Source organism: Theropithecus gelada, chromosome 12, assembly GCF_003255815.1.
Source record: "Theropithecus gelada isolate Dixy chromosome 12, Tgel_1.0, whole genome shotgun sequence".
NCBI classification, from domain to species: domain Eukaryota; kingdom Metazoa; phylum Chordata; class Mammalia; order Primates; family Cercopithecidae; genus Theropithecus; species Theropithecus gelada.
The window spans coordinates 94938337-94961118 of record NC_037680.1 but is presented as its reverse complement, the minus strand read 5'-3'; the positions used below and the strand labels follow the sequence as shown (position 1 = coordinate 94961118).

Below are 22782 nucleotides of genomic sequence, written 5' to 3'. Positions count from 1 at the left end.
TGTATCAGAGAACCAGGCTCCACCCAGGGGAAACTAATTCCCTGCATTCTCTCATTCTGTCCAACAGCTGGAGCAAATCTTTTTTATTTTTGAGACAGAGTCTCATTGTTGCCCAGGCTGCAGTACAGTGGCACAATCACAGCTCACTGCAACCTTAAATTCCTGGGCTCACCACCAAACCTGGCTAATTTTTGTATTTTTTGTAGAGACGGGGTTTCACCTCATTGCCCAAGCTGGTCTTGAACTCCTGGGCTCTCCTGCTTTGGCCTCCCAGAGTTCTGAGATTACAGGCCTGAGTCACTGCTCCTGGCCTATAGTATTTATACTATTTAATTTTTGTGTGTGTGTGTGACAGAGTCTTGCTCTGTCTTCCAGATTGGAGTGCAGTGGCGCGATCTCAGCTCACTGCAACCTCTACCTCCCAGGTTCAAGCAGTTCTCCTGCCCTCAGCCTCCCTAGTAGCTGGGATTACAGGCACGCACCACCATGCCTGGCTAATTTTTGTATTTTTAGTAGAGACGGTGTTTCACCATGTTGACCAGGCTGGTTTTGAACTCCTGACCTCAGGTGATCCTCCCACCTCAGCCTCCCCAAGTGCTGGGATTACAGGCATGAGCCACTGTGCCTGGCCTATTTTAAAATTTTTTTGTAGAGACAGCCTTGCTATTTTGCCCAGTCTGGTCTCCAACTCCTGGCCTCAAGTGCTCCTCCTGCCTCAGCCTCCCAAGGCACCCCAAGGGAAGTCTCAAGGATTAAAACCAGTCTGAGTAACACAGATGGAAGTAACTGCCATGGCAACATCTGTGCTAAAACTAAGGCTTCAGTGCTCTCCATGGGACCGTGGCTGCCCTGGCTTCTGTCTCTCCCTGCTCTCCCAGTTCCTCTCTCTTTCAGGGGGACTCACCACAGCCAGAGAGGAAGAGAAGATCCCCTGAGAAGAGGCAGGAGGGACCCTTGTAGGGCTCCCCATCCAGTAGGTAGACCAGATGGCCTTGTGTGTGGCCAGGCGTAGCCAGGGCCCGGATCTGAAGCCGTCCCACGCTGACCACATCTTGATGACACAGGGGACTGGGGAACAAGGGAGTAGGGGAGAGAAGGTACTGGATCTGTGCCATGCTGATCCCTGTCCCCATCCCAGGCCCAAGGGGCTGGGTGATTCACAAGAGGGTGGGCTCCCATACAAAAGCAGATACCCCAATGCCCAGGGTCTCAGGTCCGAACACTCCCCCTTTCCTCTTTTGGGGACTAAGCCTGGATCAATTGGAGGATGGGCAGTGCCAGTCTTCAGATAGGCAGGGATTGGGCCAGGAAGGGAACTGGCAAAGATCCACCTGTTGATACCCCTGAAACACTTCACTGAAGGCTGGGGGTGGGGGAAAGGGCCCATGGAAGGGGCCTAGGACCTTGCCTAGGTCAGGGACTTACTGGGTGAGGTAGGGGATGCCGTCCTGAGGGCTCCCGTACACCCGACAGTCCCGGTGCCGCCGGCTGAGGTCACGGTTCCCTCCACTGTGGTCCCTGCAGGATGGCAGAGACAGGCAGGGGGCTTCAAGGGGCAACTGTATCTAAGCCCCCCTCTTTCCCACAGCATCTCCAGGCCTTTAGGTGCTGGGGCTGTGGCTTCTGGACTGAGTAAGTTGTCCACACCTCTAGGCCTTTGTTCAAGTTGTTCCCTTGCTCAGAACATCGCCCCCAACAACTCAAGCTGGCCAATGCCAGCTGATCTTCCTGGACTCTCAGCTCAGGTCATCATCTTTCAGTTCTCCAAGTGGATCTGATCACACTGTACCTGGGCCTCCCATCCCTGTACCCTGTTGCCAACTGCTACCTGAATATTACATACTTCTTTTGTGAAGACAAGGTCTCACTATGTTGCCCAGGTTGGGCTTGAACTCCCAACCCTCTTGCCTCTGCTGTTACGTACTTTGATACAGGGCTATCTCCCCTATTGGTCTCAGAATTTCCTTGATGGAAGAGTCATAACTTTTGCCCATGCCCAGTGTGCAGTAGGTATCTAATACATGCCCATGAAATGAAAGAGAAATGACTGCCCTGCCCTCCTCTGGGGCTTCAGAAGCTCGATAAATGGAGTGGTGGGAGACTGTCCCCTTTCCTCCCTCCCCGCTGCTGTCCAGGTGACTTCACGAGGAAGGTGGGTGCCGGCCTGTACTGACTTCTTGACTTCCGGCCCCGGCTGTCCTCACTGGGCCCAGTCCTGGCAAGCCCAGCTGGACAAGGGTGGGCCAGGGAAGACGGGAGCCCCTTACCAGTGCTTGTGAGTACAGAGAATGGCGACCAAGGTGACCCCTTCCTTTTCAATGGAAGCCTGCGGGAGAGAGGAGGTTTGGAGACTGGGGAGCAGGATGCAAGGGACACTTAAAGCAGCAGGAGCCAGAAGTGTGGGTGCTGGTGGAGAGGAGAGGAGAGGATGGAGAGATGAAGCGGAGGGAGGGGATGGGGCTGGAGGGGAGAGATCCAGGAGTGTGAAGCACGGGGCACATGGAGGCAGAGGGACAGACAGAGAAATAAGGAATGGGAGGGAAAGACAGAGAGACCCAGATACTGACAGACAGAGGTAACAGAAATAAAGAGGGTCTGAAGGGGGCCAATGGGAGTGAAAGCCAGCCTGGAAACTCACTAGACCCACAGTCCTGGGCCAACACCCCCAGCCCTCTGGCTCTGCATCCCCCACTGCTGCTCTCCCCTTCTGCCCAGCCATGCCCTGTACCTCCCTCCCCCAGGCCATGTGTGTGCGTGTGCACGTGTGAACATGGAGCATATGGGATATATCTCACGGGCAGACAGACAAGGGTCAGCCCTCTCTAGCAAGGGGAAACTGCCAGTCCCCAAGGTGACCCCAGGCACCCCCTGCTCCCTGCCCTCCCCTCACCTGCACAGCGCGAGGGTCTGAAGGGTCCACAGCCACAGCCAGCTGGGCCTGGGTGTCGATGATGAGGTAGCTGTAGTTGTCCGAGAGGACAGGGATGGGAAGCACCTTCACTCCTGGGGACAGAGATGGGCTGTGGGCAGGGTAATAGGCAGGGAGCCCAGGGTATGTGAAGGGGAGTATGAGGGTGGGGGCACAGAATGGGGGATGCTGGCCAGGGGCAATCAGAGCTCACCATTGAAGAGGCGGGGCTGGGTTTTCGAGTGGCCTTTTGGGTAGCGATTCCGAGCCCGGCGTAGCTGCTGTCGGTAGAAGAGGTACCCGAGCCAGGTGCGGGTGTACAGGCTGTACCTAGAGAGTGAGTGGGTGGCCTATGGTTAGCCTTTCTCCCTAGCTCCTCTAGACCCCTTCGTGATGCCTGCAGGCCCCACATCTCCATTCCTTTGGTCACCCCATGAGCCAATGCAATTCCACCCTCACTTATTATGTGCCTACTGTTTGCCCTGCTTAGCACTCATGACAAGATGGAGAATGAGACAGACACACCTAGAACTTGCAATCTATCAGGGAGATGTGAACTGAGTAACTCACAGAAGATAATTGGAAAGGCTGGGTGCGGTGGCTCACACCTGTAATCCCAGCTCTTTGGGAGGCCGAGGAGGGTGGATCACCTGAGGTCAGGAGTTTGAGATCAGCCTGGCCAACATGGGAAAACTCCATCTCTACTAAAAATATAAAAAGTAGCCGGGTGTGGTGGCGCACACCTGTAGTCCTAGCTACTCAGGAGGCTGAGGCAGGAGAATTGCTGAACCTCAGAGGCAGAGGTTGCAGTGAGCCAAGATCACATCACTGCACTCCAGCAGGTGAAGAGCAAGACTCCATCTAAAAAAAAGAAAGACTTGGATCTCTTTGTTTATGTCTTTTTTAATCTAGCCCAGGGTCTAGCACCCCTGATGAAGTAACCTTTGCAGGGAAGAGGGAGTAGGAATTAGGAGGCTGAAATGAGGTAGGAAAAATATTTCAGAAACAGCAGTGGTGGTCAAACTTTAGCATGCATCCTAATCATCGGAGGAAGGTTGGGTTAAGTGGCTCACGCCTGTAATTCCAGCACCTTGGGAGGGAAGGAGAGAGGATCACTTGAGCCCAGAAGTTCGAGACCAGCCTGGGCAACATTGTACCCTATAGGGTTTCTACAAAAAAAAAAGAATAGCTGGGTGTGGTAGCACATGCCTGTGGTCCCAGCTACTCAGGTAGCTGAAGCAGGAGGATTGCTTGAGCCCAGGAAGTCGAAGCTGCAGTAAGCCATGATTGCACCACTGCACTCTAGCCTGGGTGACAAAACAAGACCCCTGTCTCAAAAAAAAAAAAAAAAATCATCTGAGGCTGGGTGCAGTATCTTATGCCTGTAATCCCAGCACTTTGCGTGGCCAAGGCAGGCGGATCACCTGAGGTCAGGAGTTTGAGACCAGCCTGACCAACATGGTGAAACCCCATCTGTACTAAAAATACAAAAATTAGCTGGGTGTGGTGGTGGTGCATGCCTATAATCCCAATTCTCTTTTTTGTAGATGTAGAGATGGGGTCTCAATTTGTTGCCTAGGCTGGTCTCAAACTCCTGGGCTCAACTAATCCTCTTGTCTTGGCCTTCCAAAGTGTTGGGATCACAGGTGTGAGCCACTGTGTCCAGCCTGAAATTCTCTTTTTTTTTTTTTTCTTGAGACAGAGTCTTGCTCTGTTGCTCAGACTGGAGTGCAGTGGCGCAGTTTCGGCTCACTGCAACCTCTGCCTCCCAGGTTCAAGTGATTTTTCTGCCTCAGCCTCCCGAGTAGGTGGGATTATAGGTGCACACCACCATGCCCGGCTAATTTTTTGTATTTTTAGTAGAGACAGGGTTTTGCCACGTTGGCCAGGTTGGTCTCAAACTCCTGACCTTGGGTGATCCACCTGCCTCGGCCTCTCAAAGTGCTGGGATTACAAGTGTGAGCCACTGCGCCTGGCTGAGCCTGAAATACTTTTTTTTTTTTTTTTGAGAGGGAGTCTCACTCTGTCGTCAGGCAGGGGTGCAGTGGCGTGATCTCAGCTGATTGCAACCTCTGCCTCCCAGGTTCAGGTGATTCTCCTGCCTCAGCCTCCCGAGTAGCTGGAACTACAGGTGCCCACCACCATGCCCAGCTAATTTTTGAATTTTTAATAGAGACAGGGTTTCACCATGTTGGCCAGGATGGTCTCAATCTCTTGACCTCATGATCCACCCACCTTGGCCTCCTAAAGTGCTGGGATTACAGGCATGAGCCACCGTGCCTGACCCNTTTTTTTTGAGACGGAGTCTTGCTCTGTCACCCAGGCCGGAGTGCGGTGGCCGGATCTCACCTCACTGCAAGCTCCGCCTCCTGGGTTCACGCCATTCTCCTGCCTCAGCCTCCCAAGTAGCTGTGACTACAGGCGCCCACCACCACACCCAGCTAGTTTTTTGTATTTTTTAGTAGAGACGGGGTTTCACCCTGTTAGCCAGGATGGTCTCGGTCTCCTGACCTCGTGATCCGCCCGTCTCAGCCTCCCAAAGTGCTGGGATTACAGGCTTGAGCCACCGCGCCCGGTGCCTGAAATTCTTAATGATTTTATCTTTGACCTTGTGTCTTGTTTTTTTTGTTTTTTTTTTTTTTTTTTTTGAGGTGGAGTCTCGCTGTCTTGCCCAGGCTGGAGTGCAGTGGCCGGATCTCAGCTCACTGCAAGCTCCGCCTCCTGGGTACACGCCATTCTCCTACCTCAGCCTCCCGAGTAGCTGGGACTACAGGCACCCGCCACCTCGCCCGGCTAGTTTTTTGTCTTTTTTAGTAGAGACGGGGTTTCACTGTGTTAGCCAGGATGGTCTCCATCTCCTGACTTCGTGATCCGCCTGTCTCGGCCTCCCAAAGTGCTGGGATTACAGGCTTGAGCCACTGCGCCCGGTCTGATCTTGTGTCTTGTAAGTGGAGCCTGATAGGACAGTGGGACGTGCAGGGAGCAGGAGACACATACAGTGAGTATGCTCCGTTCCTCACTTACCATACCTGTACAGAGTCTGCAATGCCTGTGAGCACACAGATCTGGGGGACCCACAATGCATGGGAGTTCAACAGGACTCAAAGCGAGTACAAGGTGAGTGCACACCTATGACTGACCCAAGAGGCCAAGCTTTCAGTTCAAACTAGAATGTGCTTCAAGTGCACAAAAAAGACAGAAGTCTTCTAAGAAACACGAATGATCAAGGAATTCTGCTGCATCCTTTCTTGCTTTTGTGTTATCCACACACTTATGCTGCAAATAGCGATACAGAAAGGAAGGGGAAGATAGGGTAACCAATCCATCCTTTTCCTTTCCATCCTTCCTTATTAACTGGCAAGCCAACAGTGCTGGCAGAATGTGCACATATTAAGAATTGAAAGCCGGGCGCGGTGGCTCATGCCTGTAATCTCAGAACTTTGGGAGGCCGAGGCAGCTGGATCACAAGGTCAGGAGTTCAAGACCAGCCTGGCCAAGATGGTGAAACCCCATCTCAACTAAAACTACAAAAATTAGTTGGGAGTGGTGGCAGGTACCTGTGATCCTAGCTACTCGGGAGGCTGAGGTTGCAGTGAGCCGAGATTGTGCCACTGCACTCCAGTCTGGGTGACAGAGTGAGACTCCATCTCAAAAAAAAAAAAAAAAAGAATTGAAGGCCGGGCGCAGTGGCACACGCCTGTAATCCCAGCTCTTTGGAAGGCAGAGGCTGGTAGATCACTTGAGGTCAGGAATTGGAGACCAGCCTGGCCAACATGGTGAAACCCCATCTCTATTAAAAGTACAAAAATTAACAGCGTGTGGTAGTGGGGACCTGTAATCCCAGCTACTCAGGAGGCTGAGGCAGGAGAATCGTTTGAACCTGGGAGGTGGAGGTTGTGGTGAGCCAAGATCACGCCATTGCACTCCAGCCTGGGCAACAACAGTGAAACTCCATCTGAAAAAAAAAAGAAAAACAACGAACTGAAGGCCAGGTGTGGTGACTCACGCCTGTAATCCCAGCACTTTGGGAGGCGGTGATGGGAGAAGTGCTTGAGCCCAGGAGTTTGAGACCAGACTGGGCAACATGGTGAGACCCCATCTCTACTAAAAATGCAAAAATTAACCAGGCATGGTGGCACGCACCTGTGGTCCTAGCTACTTGGGAGGCTTAGGTGGGAGGATCACTTGAGCCCAGGAGGTCAAGGCTGCAGTGAGCCATGTTTGCACCACTTCACTCCACTCTGAGTGACAGAGGAGACCCTGTCCTGGTAAGAACTAAATATATATATCCATGTATAAGCTAAGAAATATTAATTATGTAGTTTCTGTGATTCTACAGGAGTTAAATGTTCTTATATTTGTATTTAAAACAAGCATTGCACAGTATTAAGCAAATGGTAAAATTCCTGCTAATAATTTAAATGCTTCTTACTTAGAATTATATTCAATAGCAAATTAAAAACATAACAGGTCAAAACAGATCGTACAAGAAAAAAAGCTTCATATTTTAGTATTTTTAATGACTATTTTTTCCCAACTATTTTTTTTTTTTTTTTGAGACAGAGTCTCACTCTGTCGCCCAGGCTGGAGTGTGGTGGTGTGATCTTGGCTCACTGCAAGCGCTGCCTCCCAGGTTCATGCCATTCTCCTGGCTCAGCCTCCTGAGTAGCTGGGACTACAGGCACCTGCCACCATGCCTGGCTATTTTTTTTTTTTTTTTTAAGTAAAGACAGGGTTTCACCATGTTGGCCAGGATGGTCTCGATCTCTTGACCTCGTGATCCACCCGCCTTGGCCTCAAAAGTGCTGGGATTACAGACGTGAGCCATTGCGCCCAGCTGACCCTAAGTCTCTACAAGGATTGACTGTATGTGGGAGCAGGTGCAGCCGCTCTTCAGACCCCTTAGGGAAGAGCTAGCTGATTTGTCCGCAAGCAGTTGGGTGAAAACCAAGCAGGTTTCCATGGCAATTTGTAGAAATGATTTAGGTAAAGTTTAATCACTGCACTGTCTGCTCTATGTACCCATGGGTTTATATTGACTGGCAATCTGGGCACATGATTGAAAGGCTTTGCCAACCTTTATTTGTCTTTATGTTCCTTTTTCGTAGGCCTTCTTTTTTTTTTGTTTTATTTCTAAATTAGATTTGGCCAAGTTACACTTTTATTTCTTCAACAATATTTACTGAATCCTTGCTATCGGCCAGGCACTGAACACACACTGAGCAAGGCAAACTCACTGTCTTTGTGAAGATTCTATCTAGTAGGACAGACAGCACGATTAACTTTTTTTTTTTTTTTTTTCAAATGGAGCTTCACTCTTGTTGCCCAGGCTGGAGTGCAATGGCATGATCTTGGCTCACCACAACCTCCGCCTCCCAGATTCAAGCAATTCTCCTGCCTCAGCCTCCCAAGTAGCTGGGATTACAGGCATGTGACAGCACACCTGGCTATTTTTGTATTTTCAGTAGAGATGGGGTTTCTTCATGTTGATCAGGCTGGTCTCGAGCTCCCAACCTCAGGTGATCCGCCTGCCTTGGCCTCCCAAAGTGCTGGGATTACTGGCATAAGCCACTGCATCCAGCCTTTTTTTTTTTTTTTTTTTTTTTTAAAGAGATGGGATCTTGCTCTGTCAGCCAGGCTGGAGTGTGGTGGCTCAGTCACAGCTCACTGAAGGCTGAAATGCTGGGGTTCAAGTGATTCTGCCACCTCAGTATCCCGAGTAGCTGGGACTACAGGCATGAGCAGACATACCCAGCTAATTATTTTTGTTATTTTTTTTTTGAAGAGAAGATGTCTTGATTCGCTTCCAGGCTAACACTGAGAGTTTCTAATACACAAGAGCACGTTCTAACACCTGGAGACCCTAGTCAAATCACCCAAGTACGATGAGAAAGAGTGAAAGAGGATATCTGCATAATCTCAAAGTATCTGCTTCACAAAATAACCACTAATTATAAAGACCATAGAAACCTGGCTGACTCCACCTTAAGCCAGTGATCAAAGTTAATCTCACCAGTAACAATATATAGACATCATTTGCCTCTTGGTATGATGTACCAAGGAGGGCACAAGATCACTTCTGTGGTATTTGTGCCAAAAATGCAAATCTCTAATTCTTTTTTGGGACTTGCTCTGTCGCCCAAGTCAGAGTGCGGTGTTATGATCCATAGCTCACTGCAGCCTTAATCTCCTGGGCTCAAGCGATCCTCCCACCTCAGCCGCCTGAGTAGTTGGGACTACAGGTGCGTGCCAGTTGATTTTTTACATTTTTAGTAGAGATGAGGTCTCACTATGTTGCCCAGGCTCTACTCTTCAAATGTATGGACAAGACAAAAGATAGACTGAGAAACTGTCCCAGACTGGAGGAGACCAGGAGATAAATGCAACGTGGGATCCTGGACTGGATTGCAGATCAGAGAAAGGGCAACAGCAGGGAAAAATGGTGGATTTGAGTAAGCTCTGAGAGTAGTTCATAGGCTAGTATTTATGTTAATTTCTTGGTTTTGATGACTATAGTGCGATTATGAAGGATGGCAGTATTCAGGGCGAGAGGCATATGGGAATGCTATGTAGTATTTTGACAAGTCTGAAATCATTTCAAAATGAAAGTTGTGTTTGTTTGTTTTTAGACTGAATCTTGCTCTGTCACCCGGGCAGGGGAATGCAGTGGCATGATCTTGGCTCACTGCAACCTCCATCTCCCAGGTTTAAGCAATTCTCCTGCCTCAGCCTCCCTAGAAGCTGGGATTACAGGTGCCTGCCACCATGCCCAGCTAATTTTTATATTTTTAGTAGAGACAGGGTTTCACCGTGTTGGCCAGGCTGGTCTGGAACTCCTGACTTCAGGTGATCCTCTTGCCTTGGCCTCCCAAAGCGTAGGGATTATTGGTGAGCCACAGTGCCTGGCCCAAAATGAAAAGTTAAAAAATAAAATTAAATAAAATCACCCTTTCCTCTGACAGACACCACCTTGCACCAATGCCTGAGTCCCGTTCCTGTCTTTATTTCTCGCTACATGGGCTTATAGAAAGAGCAGAGGCTCTGGCACCAGAAAGATCCGGGCTCCCATCATAGCCTGGCCCCTGTTGACTCTGTGACTTTGGGCAAGTCATGAGTTTCACAGATGAGGTTCCTCATCGATAACATGGCAATGCTGTGACTTACCCCTGTGTAAGGACTGTGCGAAGATTAAGTGCCTAAAATAAGAAAACTAATGTAAAGCACTCAGCCGAGAGCCTCGTGGGTGGAAGATGTTTAGCAATTGTTGTTTCCTTCCCAAATTCAGCCAGGCAGTCCTCCCAGCTGCTAAAGCAGGGTCATGCACATCTGGGAGGGGTGATAAGCTCCCTGCCTCCGCTTACTAAATGCTGACTACATGTGCCCAGGTTCTGTCCCTAACAAAGGACAAGATCTGTGGGGGCAGGGACTGTGCACCAAGAAGCCACAGTAAACAAGGCCCCTCCCTGTCACTCACTGTATTTGGCAAATACTGTGCAAGATGGACACAGTGGAGACAGCAGAAACACGGCAGAAGGGGCCCTGCCTTCGGGCAGCTTGTAACGTGGGGAAAGGGAGGGCCAACAGACATTAAACCAGAAACTGGATTAGTCAGCAAACTGCCAGTTAACTATGGCTGGGGGTGGAAAAGAGTGGCCGGAAGGGAAGAGGCCCTACTGTAGACAGGGTGCCCAGGGAAGGCCTCGTGCCCAGAGGGTGACATTCATGCTGGAAACTGCAAGACCGAGCCAGCGGCATGGACGGTTCTGGGTGATGTGGCACCAAGGCAGGAGGAGTGTGGAATTTTAGGAATTGCCAGGAGGCCTCAGAGTCTCTAGGCAGGGCTGGAGGGACCAACAGTGCTGGAGAAGGGGTCAGTGAGGTGGGCAGGAGCCAGGCCGTGCAGAGAGTGGAAAATGGCTGGTGGGGGTTAGAACAGGGTGCACAGGATCAGACTCCCTTTCTGAGAGCTCACTGGGCTGCTGGGTGGAGAAAAGGGGCAGGAGGTACTGAGTCATCCAGGTGGGAGAGAGACAGGGGTCTGGACTAGAGAGGGTGCTGGAGGTGGAGAGGGTAGGGTGGCAGAGGGATGGGAGATCTGTGCCTGGCTTGGATGTGGGCTAGGGACAGGTTGCAGTCCTTGGTCTTGATCTTTGGGCAAAGCAGGAGAAGGGAGGGCTGAGGCGGGGAAGGAGGAAGGGAAGGGGAGAACAGCCTGAGGACCTAGTGGCTCTCCCCAGCCCTGTGCCCCGCCCTGCCAAGGGCTTCCACAGGACTCTCTAAGCCACTTAGCTCAGGCTCTTCCTCCATCTGCCTGCAGAGTTGGCGAGTGACAATCCCCACGGTCAGCTCCCCGTCCTGCTCCTTCTCTTTCTGGGAAAGGGCCCCTGTCCTTGCAGTTGCATTTAGCCTTCTCCCTGGCATATGCAACCAAAACAGGATCCCTCTCAATTTTGCCATCCACTGCCCCCCATCGCAGCCTCACCTGTGGGAACAGGCCCTGGAAACTCACCTAGGGTCTCTCTACCTCCGACCCAAACTGCAAACCACAGGCAAAAAGAAGTTCCTAAAGCGCCGCATTTTGCTGAGGCTTGCACCTGCTCGAAAGTCTTCGGTGGCTCCTCACTGCTTATGAACAAATGTTCAACTTCCAGTCAGGCCTTCTGGAAACTGAGACCACAGGAGTCGCTGCCCCCTCCCTTCCTGTACTGCCCAAGGATAATCCCGTGCTCCCAAGAATGAAAGGACAGAAACCCCCTAAATGACTGCCACCAGCGAAATGTACAAATAAATTCCAACATATTCAGACCTTGGAAAACTGCACAGCAAGGGAAACACATGATCTAGAGCAACAGGTTTCAACATTCACAAAGCTCAAGCACGCATCGTTATGCTGAGACATACTGCAGAGAAAACAATATGACAATATTCATTAAAAATACAAAAGCATGGCTGGGTGCGGTGGCTCACACCCGTAATCCCAGCGCTTTGGGAGGCCGAGACAAGTGGATCACCTGAGGTCAGGAGCTGGAGACCAGCCTGACCAATATGGTGAAATCCCATCTCTACTGAAAACACAAAAATTAGCCAGGGATGGTGGCGCGTGCCTGTAATTCCAGCTACTTCAGAGGCTGAGGCAGGAGAACTGCTTGAACCTGGCAGGCAGAGGTTGCAGTGAGCCAAGATCGTGCCACTGCACTCCAGCCTGAGTGAAAGAGTGAGACTGCCTCAAAAAAAAAAAAAAAAAAAAAGCATGCAAATCAATCATGTATATTTTTTGGGTTTTTTTTTTTTTTTTTTTTTTTCTTGAGACAGAGCTTTGCTCTTGTTGCCCAGGCTGGAGTGCAATGGCACGATCTCAGTTCACTGCAACCTCTGCCTCCTGGGTTGAAGTGATTCTCCTGCCTCAGCCTCCCAAAGTAACTGGGATTACAAGTACCTGCCACCATACCCAGCTAATTTTTTTGTATTTTTAGTAGAGACGGGTTTCACTATGTTGGCCAGGCTGGTCTCGAACTCATGACCTCAAGTGATCCACCCACCTCGGCCTCCCAAAGTGCTGAGATTACAGGCATGAGCCACCATGCCCAGCCGGAACCTGTGCCCTTCTGTCTTCAATCCCCTGCTCCACCTTCCCAGGATGTCACTGCCCCATGTTATGGCCCCTGGTTTCCTAAGCCATTACCAGAGATGCGGCTTCTTCTTTTGCTGGAGGCAAGAAGCAGGAACTCACTCCCCTAACCTCAGTTTCCCTTTCTGTCAAATTGAGTGCTCCCCCGCAGCCTGGACCAGTAAGTTTATGTGACTCACAAGAAAATACTGATGGGCCTTGGCCCATCTATATTAGAATGATCTAGGGGTGCTGGTTAAACAAGAAGATTCTGACCTTCTTCTCTCCCTCCCTCTTCCTAGATTTTGATTCAGCAGTTCTGGGGCCAGGAACTACCCATCATCACCTCACCAAAAAGAAGATAAAGTTTCCTAATTGGTCCTCTAGGACTTAGGTGGGAGGCAGAAAAGCCATTCTGCAAGGTGGGGAGCAGCCAGCCTGGGTAAGTGGCAGCTGCCCCGAGGGACCCTCCTTGTGGGGTTACAGCTGCAGACAGTGCCAGCACCTCCAGTGTAGGGTCAAAGTGCACCTTCCACTCCTTGCCTCAGTGAGCCAGCAGTTGGTGTCTCTGGTATCTGAATGTGAGCCTCCAGCCCCATGGGAGGCCATGTGTGACAACTGGGGACAGTGAGCCACTGCCCCCCCCAGATGCGCCTCCCTCTGACACACAGTGGAAAACACACAATGAAGCTCTTCTTCTCTCCTCCATAGGGCCATTTCACCATCCTGGGCAGCCCTGAGAGAAGCCTGAGGTTTTCAAGCCTCTGTCCCAGCTGGGCCCAGGGCTGGCCTCAGGCCAGGGGGAGTAGGAGGGAGGGTGGAGGGCAGGGGAGCAGCATAAAGGGGGCTCTGCCTCCCACAGAATGACCTGGAAAGCCCTTATTGCCAGGGTCACCTGCCTTGGCTCCTCCCTTCCTCCTGTATCCGCTAAATGGCCCCCCGATCCCACAGGGCCCCAGACTCCACTGGGACCCAACGGACAAGCTCAGGCTGGTGGGGCGTCTGGCCGGGGACTGTTCTGGCTTCTCCCTTCGTGTCCTCAGGACCCAGACTGCCCAGGCTCTGCATCTTACCACCGACAGGGCACTCCTAATGAAACGGAACTGAAAGTGCCTGTCTGAAAGCTGAGGGACCTGGAGGGCCACCAGGACACAGGGTTCTATGGGACCCAAGGTCTGCTCCGAGGCCCCTCAGGAACGCAGAGAGCAGCTCCATGTTTTGTGCATTCTCAAAACTGAGGAAACGGAAGAAGATAACGAGACAGCTAAAAGGCCCTTGAGGGTGAGGGTTTCCCGAAGCTGCCAGTATGCCTGGGGGCGGGGGGACTTCCTCACGCCCAGGAGAGGGACAGGGCTGCTCCGCGGTCAAAACAGGAGATCCCCGGGTCAGGGTCTGCCATCGTCCTACCCATCCCTGGATGGGTTCTTCCCCAGACTTCACAGCCCTCTCCAGAGGACACCCATCTGTCACTGACGAAGGGGGCTCTTGGCTAGAACCAGAAGCACAGTAAGAGCTGGTGGCCTCTCCATGGTGTCTCAGCCCTGGCTGGGAGGCCTTAGCTAGTTCTGTCTCCATGGGTGTAATCCCAGGCCACCTGCCTGCCAAGGGCTCTGGGCTTTGTTTAGTTTTGGTTTGTTTCTTGTGACTTTCTCCTTCTCTCCTCACTCATCCCAATCCCAGGCTTTCCTGATTCAATCCTGCTCCCTGGGCTAGGCCTGAGGGCCCAGAGGGCCACCAAGGACACAGGGTTCTAGTGGAGCCGGGGTCTGCTCCAAGGCCCCTTAGTTTTTGTTTGATTGTTTGTTTTGACACAGAGTCTCGCTCTGTCATCCAGGCTGGAGTGCAGTGGCGTGATCTCCGCTCACTGCAAGCTCCGCCTCCCGGGTTGAAGTGATTCTCCTGCCTCAGCCTCCTGAGTAGCTGGGATTACAGGGGTGCGCGACCATGCCCAGTTAATTTTTGTATCTTTTAGTAGAGATGGGGTTTTGCCATGTTGGCCAGGCTGGTCTCAAACTCTTGGCCTCAAGAATCCGCTCGCCTTGGCCTGCCAAAGTGCTGGGATTACAGGTGTGAGCCACTACACCCGGCCCCAAGGCCCCTTAGGAACACAGAAAGCAGCCAGGAAGTCCGATCCATGAACACCTAACTCCAGTACAAGCAAGAATGCGCACGGGAAGCTCGAAGAGGGAAGATAGTGCCGGGGGCAGTCTGGAGACAAGAGGTTCATTTTGACTGAGGAGGCTGGGAAGGCTTCGTGGAGAAAAGGGCACCTGAGCCAAGCTTTTCATTCATTTATTCATACATGCATGCATTCATTCAGAAACTTTTTTTTCTTTCACATCAGACGGATACCGTGCTGACATCACCACAAGGTTTGAGGGATGCGCATGTTACCTATGCGTGTGAAAACCCAATCATACTTAGGAATTAAAATAGGATCATTCAGAGGCATTTAGTAAGGGCCACCTAGGTGCCAGGCACTGTTCTGGAATCTGGGATAAGTCTTGAACAAAGCTTCTCCCCCTGTGTAGCCACATTCTGGTTGGGGGAGAAGAACAATCAACATGTAGTGTGTCCCATGGTGATGTGAACTAGGGGAACATAAAGCCGGAGAGGGGACAGGGTGCAGGGGTGGGGGTGGTGCTATGTTTATGTGGGGTGGTCAGGGCAGGGCTCTCATATAAGGCAAAATTTGAGCAGAGAACTGAAGGAAGTGAGGCAGCAAGCCATGCGGAGTCACAGAAAGGCCTGAAGGGAGGGGTGTCTTGGTGTATTTGAGGCCTGGGATTACAACAGGCAGAGACAGAATTAGCCCAGACCTCTCCGCTAGGACTGAAGCACCGTGGAGAGGCCACCAGCTGTGGCTGAGGCAGAGGAGCAGGCTGAAGGGCGCTAAAAGATGTGGTAGGGATGGGCAGGTCACAGAGGGCCCTGAAGCCATTCTTCGAACAGACTTGGACCTCATGAGAGAGGTGGGAAATCGCTGGAGGAGTTTGAGCAGAGAAGTAATCCATTCCTGACTTAAATAACAGTTTCCTTTTTTTTTTTTTTGAGATGGAGTTTCACTCTTATCACCCAGGCTGGAGTGCAATAGCGCAATCTCGGGTCACTGCAACCTCTGCCTCCTGGGTTCATTCAAGCGATTCTCCTGGCTGGCCCAGGGTGGTGGCAGTGGAGGCAGGGAGAAGTGTTCAGATTCTGGGTACCTTTGAAGGTGAGTTTTGAAGATGCAACAGAATTTGACAGTAGAGACGTAGGGAGGAAGGAAGGCAGGACAGGTCAGACGGAAGTGCAGGAACAGCTCAGGCCTGGGGGAGATGAAACTGGGCAGGTCTGTAGGGGGTGTGGGAGGGCTGCAAAGGCCTGGGCGAGGGGCGTGGCTCCATTATGTTGGCAATGTGGCTTGCAGAAGTGGACACTTGCTCAGAGCCACACTCTGAAAACTAACCAGGCAGCAGGGGGAAGCTGTGTCAGTGGGGAGAGCAGAGAGCAGCAGGGAGGCATGAGGCTGCTGTGGGTGCTCTGGCCATAGCTCTCCAAGGTCCTACAGGCCCCAGAAAAGAAAAGGATCCTGCTCCCCTCCTGCCAGGTTGCGACGTGGATAGCCCAGCTCATCTACCTGGCCTCATGCGGCAGCTGGGAGGATTCACTCAAGGTCCCTCCCATCAGGCTCCTGCCACTCTTGAAATCAAGCCAGTGGGACTCATTGGCCCCAGATAAGGGCTTTCCTCTTGCAGAAGCAGAGCAAGCTGGGTCCATCACAGGGAGGGTTGTGAGGGTCAGGAAGGACCTTCTACGCCTAGGAATGGAGGGGGCTTGGTCTAGGAGAGAAGGCTGTCACTAGGACTGGCTTTCCCCACAGGCCAGCTGCTACCCACCTCCTTGGCTCTGCAAGACACTCGCAGACCTGCCTGTGTCCTATCCGTCTCCCCTCTGCAGACAGAGGCTTTCCTCAAGACTCTGTTCTGCAAAATCCCCACAACTACCCCTAAGAAGGCAAAAGGACAACTGAGGCATGAAGCAGGGGGCACACACGGGCGAGTCCCACATTCCTGATCTGACTCCCCAGGTGTATCATGCTGCTTCTGGGGAGCTTGCCGTGCCCTGCCTCCTCCTGGGTTTGGGCCCCCCCATTTTTTTTTTTCTTTTGAGATGGAATCTTGCACTGTCGCCCAGGCTGGAGTGCAGTGGTGCAATCTCGGCTCACTGCAAGCTCCGCCTTCCAGGTTCACACCATTCTCCTGCCTCAGCCTCCCAAGTAGCTGGGACTACAGATGCCTGCCACCAGGACCGGCTAATTTTTTGTATTTTTAGTAGAGACGGGGAGACCTCCTGACCTCGTGATCCACCCACCTTGGCCCCCCAAAGTGCTGGAATTACAGGCTTGAGTCACTGCGCCTGGCCGGGCCCTTGTTTATATGTGTTCGCATGTGCTTTCTCCTTCCCTGCAGAACAGTGATCAGAACCTGTTCATATCTGGGACCCCACAGTCCTTACCCAGGGCAGCTGGGTGTTCCCTGGCTGAATGAAGGGATGTGGAGTTTCCTGCTGGGTGGTGAGTAGGACAGGCTTGGAAGACAGGGGTGGAGTTATGTAAGGAAGCTCCGGAAGGACACAGGGCCATGGATCCTCTCCCACCCAACTCCAGGTCACAGCAGGAACACTTGCTAACATTTCCTGAACACTCTCTTTGAGCCAGGCCCTGTGTATTTTAGGTGCGGTTTCATTTGATCTTCATAGGAGCCCTATGAGGTAGGCATCCCCAACCCCATTTTATAGATGCAAACAACCAAGGCACAGAGAAGTTACTTGTCCAAGGTCACATGGCTACTAAGCAACAAAGATAGGACAGAAAAGCAGATTTGTTCGACCCCACATGCTATGTGCTTAGCTACTATCCACACTGTCTCCCAGGTGCCACAGAGCCCCAAATGCATGTGTCTCACATCAGGTTCGCCTGTGGCCACTGTGCTCAGTTATCCTCATCCTAAGACAATTGTAGTTATGGTTAAGGAAAGCCTTTTATAAAATTGCCACACACCAGGGATGCTGATTATTAATGATAACATGGCCAACAGCTCTCCTCCCGGTGAGCCTGGTGTTTCCATCATTTCCTTTCCACCCCCAGTAGAATCCTCTATTTGTGATCCTCCCAGCCACACCTTCAGGTTGGTAGCGCATGTGCCCTCCCCCTCCCCACCATGTCCTGTCCCATCCTGTTCCCCCTCCCTCCTCATCCTTCCTGGAGACACCCCTAGCACCAACACCTGCCCATTTCTACCCTAGAGTTTCCTGCAAATATCCCCTTTCCCTCCCAGCAGCCAGCAGCCTCTCCCGCTGGGGACTGGACTGATTGTTTCCCAGACTATGAGGAGCAGGGTCTGGAAATCCGACTCCAGGCACACCCTTCAAATCTGCAAATTTGAGGAGTGGATTCCAAAGCAACCTTGAAATCCAGACACAGAAAAGCCTGTAGAAATACTGCATTTTGAAGAAGCTCTCCAATGACTCTAGTTTTGGAGATCTGTAAAATCCCAAGTCCCAATTTCCAGGCATACCCATACCCTCAAGATTCTGAGATAGTGATTCTGGCATTCTGATCTCAGGAATTCTGATTCCAGTTCCTTATGGAAACTTCTATTTTCCACTTCCTCAGGCCATTTGTATGACCTCAAGCTTACTAATTTTGAAAGCTAGAAGTAGATTTAAATATCTTTCCCCAGATAAGACTGTAAAATTCCCAGAACTTTTATGGGAAGAAAATGTTTCCATTAAAAATCCCAAATATGGGCTGGGTATAGTGGCTCCTGCCTGTAATCTCAGCACTTTGGGAGGGCGAGGTGGGCAGATCATGAGGTCGGGAGTTCAAGACCAGCCTGACCAACATGGTGAAACCGCATCTCTACCGAAAATACAAAAATTAGCCAGGTGTGGTGGCGAGTGCCTGTAGTCCCAGCTACTCAGTAGGCTGAGGCAGGAGAATTACTTGAACCCGGGAGGTGGAGGTTGCGGTGAGCTGAGATTGTGCCACTACACCACTCCAGCCTAGGGTACAGAGCAAGAGTCGGTCTCAAAAAAAAAAAAAAAAAAAAAAAAAAGGCCAGGTGTGGTGGCTCATGCCTGTAATCCCAGCACTTTGGGAGGCCGAGGTGGGCAGATCATGAGGTCAGGAGTTCGCAACCAGTCTGACCAACATGGTGAAACCCCGTTTCACCATGCCAAGATCACACCATTGCATTCCAGTCTGGGCAACAGAGGGAAACTCCGTCTCAAAAAAAGAAAAAAAAGAAGATTATTTAGATACTTTCATATTTGGGGATTTTCTTTTTCTTTTTCTTTCTTTTTTTTTTTTTTTGAGACGGAGTCTCACTCTGTTGCCCAGGCCTGAGTGAAATGGCGCGATCTCAGCTCACTGCAACCTCTGCCTCCCAGCTTTAAGCGATTCTTCTGCCTCAGCCTCCTGAGTAGCTGGGATTACAGGTGCTCACCACCATGCCCAGGTAATGTTTGTATTTTTAGTAGAGATGGGGTTTCACCATGTTGGCCAGGCTGGTCTCGAACTCCTGACCTCAGGTGAGCCAGCCACCCGCCTCAGCCTCCCAAAGTGTTGGGATTACAGGCGTGAGCCACCACGCCTGGCCTAGATATTTTTCAGTCTCATTATTTTAATGCAATATGCAGAGCAATGGTAACTTACTTGGCGCATTATCTAAATGGTGACCAAAGTTTAGGATATTAGAGATGTGAATGCTCCAAAAGGCACAAACGCAAGATCCCCACCCCACCCTCCAGCACCATGTTTTTCTAGTTTTCCCGTCCACTGAAGCCTTTATATCTCCGCTTCTTAGACTGTGAGTGGAATCCTGGGCCTAAAGCTTCTGGGTGTGTGGGTGGTCTGGGGAGGAGAGGGTGAGTTGCACAATGTCTGCTCGGAAGCTCAGGAAATTCCCAGGCTTAGGCTCTCCCCACAACCTGGCCTGTGGCCAGGGCTCTCACAATTCCCATCCCCAACATTACTGTCCCTAAACTGGGGCTTGAGGTCCTGACCCATGGCCAGGCTGGTAGTAGGATGGGGACAGGGGCCCTCGGAGGCCTGTCTTCTTCCCTGCCTCTCAGCGTCCCTGGGTCTGAACAGTGCTTGCTATCACCACCCTCCCCTGGGGCCAGGAAGGAAGGGGTAGAGGGAGGCAGGAGGGCAGAGTGAGCGGGGGAGGGTCCATGGAGACAAATCACTGGAAAAGTGGGCAGAGTCAGTTGGGTCAGATTTCACAGCCTGGGGCTTCCACTAGGGCCAGGCTGTGGTTAGAAGGAAAGGGACATGCTGGAATCCAACAGGGTTGAGACCCTTGCTTGGGACAGAAGAACCTAACTTGACTGGTGAGAAGTTGGGTGCTGGGGAGTGGGACAAGGACATACGGAAGGAGTTGGCGGTTTTAAATGTCAGATGGTGGGAGGCATTCCTTCTCTCCGGCACTTGCCATCGGAGCCCGGGCATCTGCTGACCTTACCCCTGGACAGGGACGGTCTTCCCAGCCCTGGCTACTGCACTATCCTCCTGTCCAGCTTCCTGGTCTCCAGCCCCTTCTGTGGCACTTTTCTCCAGATGTTCTCTCACGCCTCCTTACGTGGCCACCCTGGCCCGCCTCTCCGATCCTCCTTCCCCAGCTTATCCCAATTCTCCAGCCCCCCAACTCCCTCAGACCCCCCAACTCAGTGGCTTCTCCAATCCGTCTCCTCGATCCCTCTTCCCTCAGACCAAGCCCCGTCCTAACCGCCACGCCCACCCCCAGCTCCGGCCCGCGCCTCCCAGTCCCCTCTCCCAGCGCGCCCGCCTCCCGAGCCGGCACGCTTCGGACCCCGGGCACTAACCCGATTCGGAAGAGCAGCCGCTGGCTGTGCGCCATGAGCAGGCCGCGGAGGCCCCGCCGCACTCGGCAGCCGCGGGGGCTCACAAGTAGGACGAGGACAAGGACGAGGAGGAGCCAGCAGCCGGCGACCCACTGCCACAGCGCGGGCCAGCCCTGCCAAGCCATGCTGGGGGCAGGCGCGCGCCAGCCGGGCGGAGCTGGGCGTTGCTAGCCAACGGCCCGGCCCCGGCCCCCCGCGGGTAACCTGCCTGCAGGCTGGGGGCGTGGGGGAGTTGTGGCCCCGCCCCGCCCGTTGACCTCTGCTTTGGACCCGCCCCCTCACCACCTCCAGCGGGGCGAGTACCCCGAAGGCCACCGGCTTGGGGGGCGGCCTGTCTCCGCCCCCGGCTGGCGGCCAGGAGGCGGGGCCACAGCGGGCCGCGAGCCTGCGCTGATCGGGGTCCCCAGTCGCCTGAACCCTGGGAGGGGGTCGGACCTCGTAGTTCGCCCCGCCCGCCTCCCCGTCCAGGGCACTGCTACAGTTTCTCAGCTGGCAGAAACCTGAGAGATCATCTGGGGCAGCTGCCATTCATGGTTTTATTCATTCGCCGAATTACTTTTCTAGCTTCTCCTATGTACTTGGCACTCTGCCAGGCTCTGAGGAGGATGCAAGGGTCAAAGGCACAGCGTCTGCATTCCTGGAGCCCACAGTCCGGAATCCAGTGAGGAGACGAACCAAATAAGCAAGCAAACAAAATTATATCTGTTTATGCACACACATACATATGCGCGTGATAAATTGTGAAAGGAAGTCAAGGAGGGAGCAATGATATGGAGCACAGAGAGGGCCAGCTTAGATGGGGAGGGCCTCCCCAGCAGATGACATTTAAGTCCTGCCCTGAAGGATAGGAAGAGGCCACACAAGCTCTGGGGGAGCAACATGACCTAGAATATGTAGCCATGGGTGGCACAGGGGGTCCTAGGGCTGGGGCATTCCCACTCCCAAACCCAGGGCGATTTCCACATCACCGTTCCCAGCTCCCTCACTGCTGCCCTCCTGATGGATTCTAGAAGTTGTTAAGGTCCCTGGAATGCAAGTAGGTGTGAAGGCATGCGTGGTGGTAGTGAAATCTACAAATTTAGCACAGGAGCCAGGGCTGGGCTCGTTTTGGCTCCAGCCCTAGCTCTGTCCCAGGACAGGAAGGGAAGGAAATGCTCTAAAGAGTCAAGCTCAGCCAGGCTCGGTGGCTCACGCCTGTAATCCCAGCACTTTGGGAGGCCAAGGGCAGGGAGGGGAGGGGAGGGCGGATCACCTGAGGTCGGGAGTTCAAGAGCAGCTTGACCAACATGGAGAAACCCCGTCTTTACTAAAAATACAAAATTACCTGGGTATGGTGGCGCCTGCCTGTAATCCTAGCTACTCGGGAGGCTGAGGCAGGAGAATCGCTTGAACCCAGGAGGCAGAAGTTGCAGTGAGTCGAGATCGTGACATGGCACTCTAGCCTGGGCAACAAGAGCAAGACTCTGGCTCAAAAAAAAAAAAAAAAGAGTCAAGGTCGGCCGGGAGTGGTGGCTCACGCCTTTAATGCCAGCACTTTGGGAGGCTGAGGCCGGCGTTTCGCTAGGTCAGGAGATTGAGACCATCCTGGCTAACACGGTGAAACCCTGTCTCTACTAAAAATACAAAAAATTAGCCTGGCATGGTGGCGGGCGCCTGTAGTCCCAGCTACTTGGGAGGCTGAGGCAGGAGAATCGCTTGAACCTGGGAGGCGGAGGTTGCAGTAAGCCGAGATAGTGCCACTGCATTCCAGCCTAGGTGACGGGGCGAGACCCATCTCAAAAACAAACAAATAAAACAAGTCAAGCTTACCTCTGATGCTGCTGGGAGGTGCTTGGAGGGAGGGAGATTGGTGAGGAATATGTTAAATTATCTTCAAAGTGAATTGTAATTCCAACACCGGAATCTAGGTTTAATCCAGAAAACCCAGAAAGACATGGAGTTTCTCCTATGTGGCTACATCTTGAGGGACAGAGCCTATGGCCTGCTCCCTCCCTGTCTCCTTGCCTGTAATTAGGCTGCTTCTCAGTGCCTGGCATATAAAGGGCTGGTGCCGCAGAGGAGGCAGAGGAGAGAGAAAACTGATAAGCCAATTTGCAGATGGCCCTTGTAAGATGCAGGAGTTTGCGTCTCCAAGTCTGTGTCTGTACATGCAAAGTGAAGGATCATGGGGCATCATCAAAAGTGATTGTGCACACACCTTTCTGCAGGTAAGGCTGTGCCAAGTAAGGCTGTGCCAGGCATTCTGTCGAGAAATTAAAATGCAGTCCTATAATCTGAAACAGGAAATGCATGCTCAAGCATGAGCTTGCAGAGAACGTAGAGATGACCAAATTCTAAATCTCAAGCCACACAATTAACA

The 22782-nt window shown here is 52.3% G+C and overlaps 1 protein-coding gene and 1 non-coding gene across 3 annotated transcripts in view; both read right to left on the bottom strand.

Annotated features, from left to right (window-relative positions):
* PNKD (PNKD, MBL domain containing) overlaps nucleotides 1-22782 on the bottom strand; it is a 77784-nt gene that overhangs the window by 3657 nt on the left and 51345 nt on the right. The window contains exons 1-6 of one of the 2 annotated variants that reach the window (XM_025404015.1): nucleotides 20385-20621; nucleotides 3123-3238; nucleotides 2891-3003; nucleotides 2268-2326; nucleotides 1426-1518; nucleotides 905-1068 (exon numbers count right to left, since the gene is read on the bottom strand). In XM_025404015.1, coding sequence (XP_025259800.1) covers nucleotides 905-1068; nucleotides 1426-1518; nucleotides 2268-2326; nucleotides 2891-3003; nucleotides 3123-3238; nucleotides 20385-20548 — 709 coding nt within the window. In that variant the 5' untranslated portion in view covers nucleotides 20549-20621. Of the gene's footprint in view, nucleotides 1-904; nucleotides 1069-1425; nucleotides 1519-2267; nucleotides 2327-2890; nucleotides 3004-3122; nucleotides 3239-20384; nucleotides 20622-22782 lie in introns of those variants that run through there. The other variant, XM_025404014.1, reaches the window with a different exon arrangement.
* LOC112636850 lies at nucleotides 14854-14954 on the bottom strand. The gene has a single exon (XR_003122318.1). It is a non-coding gene; the product is annotated as a small nucleolar RNA U13 (small nucleolar RNA).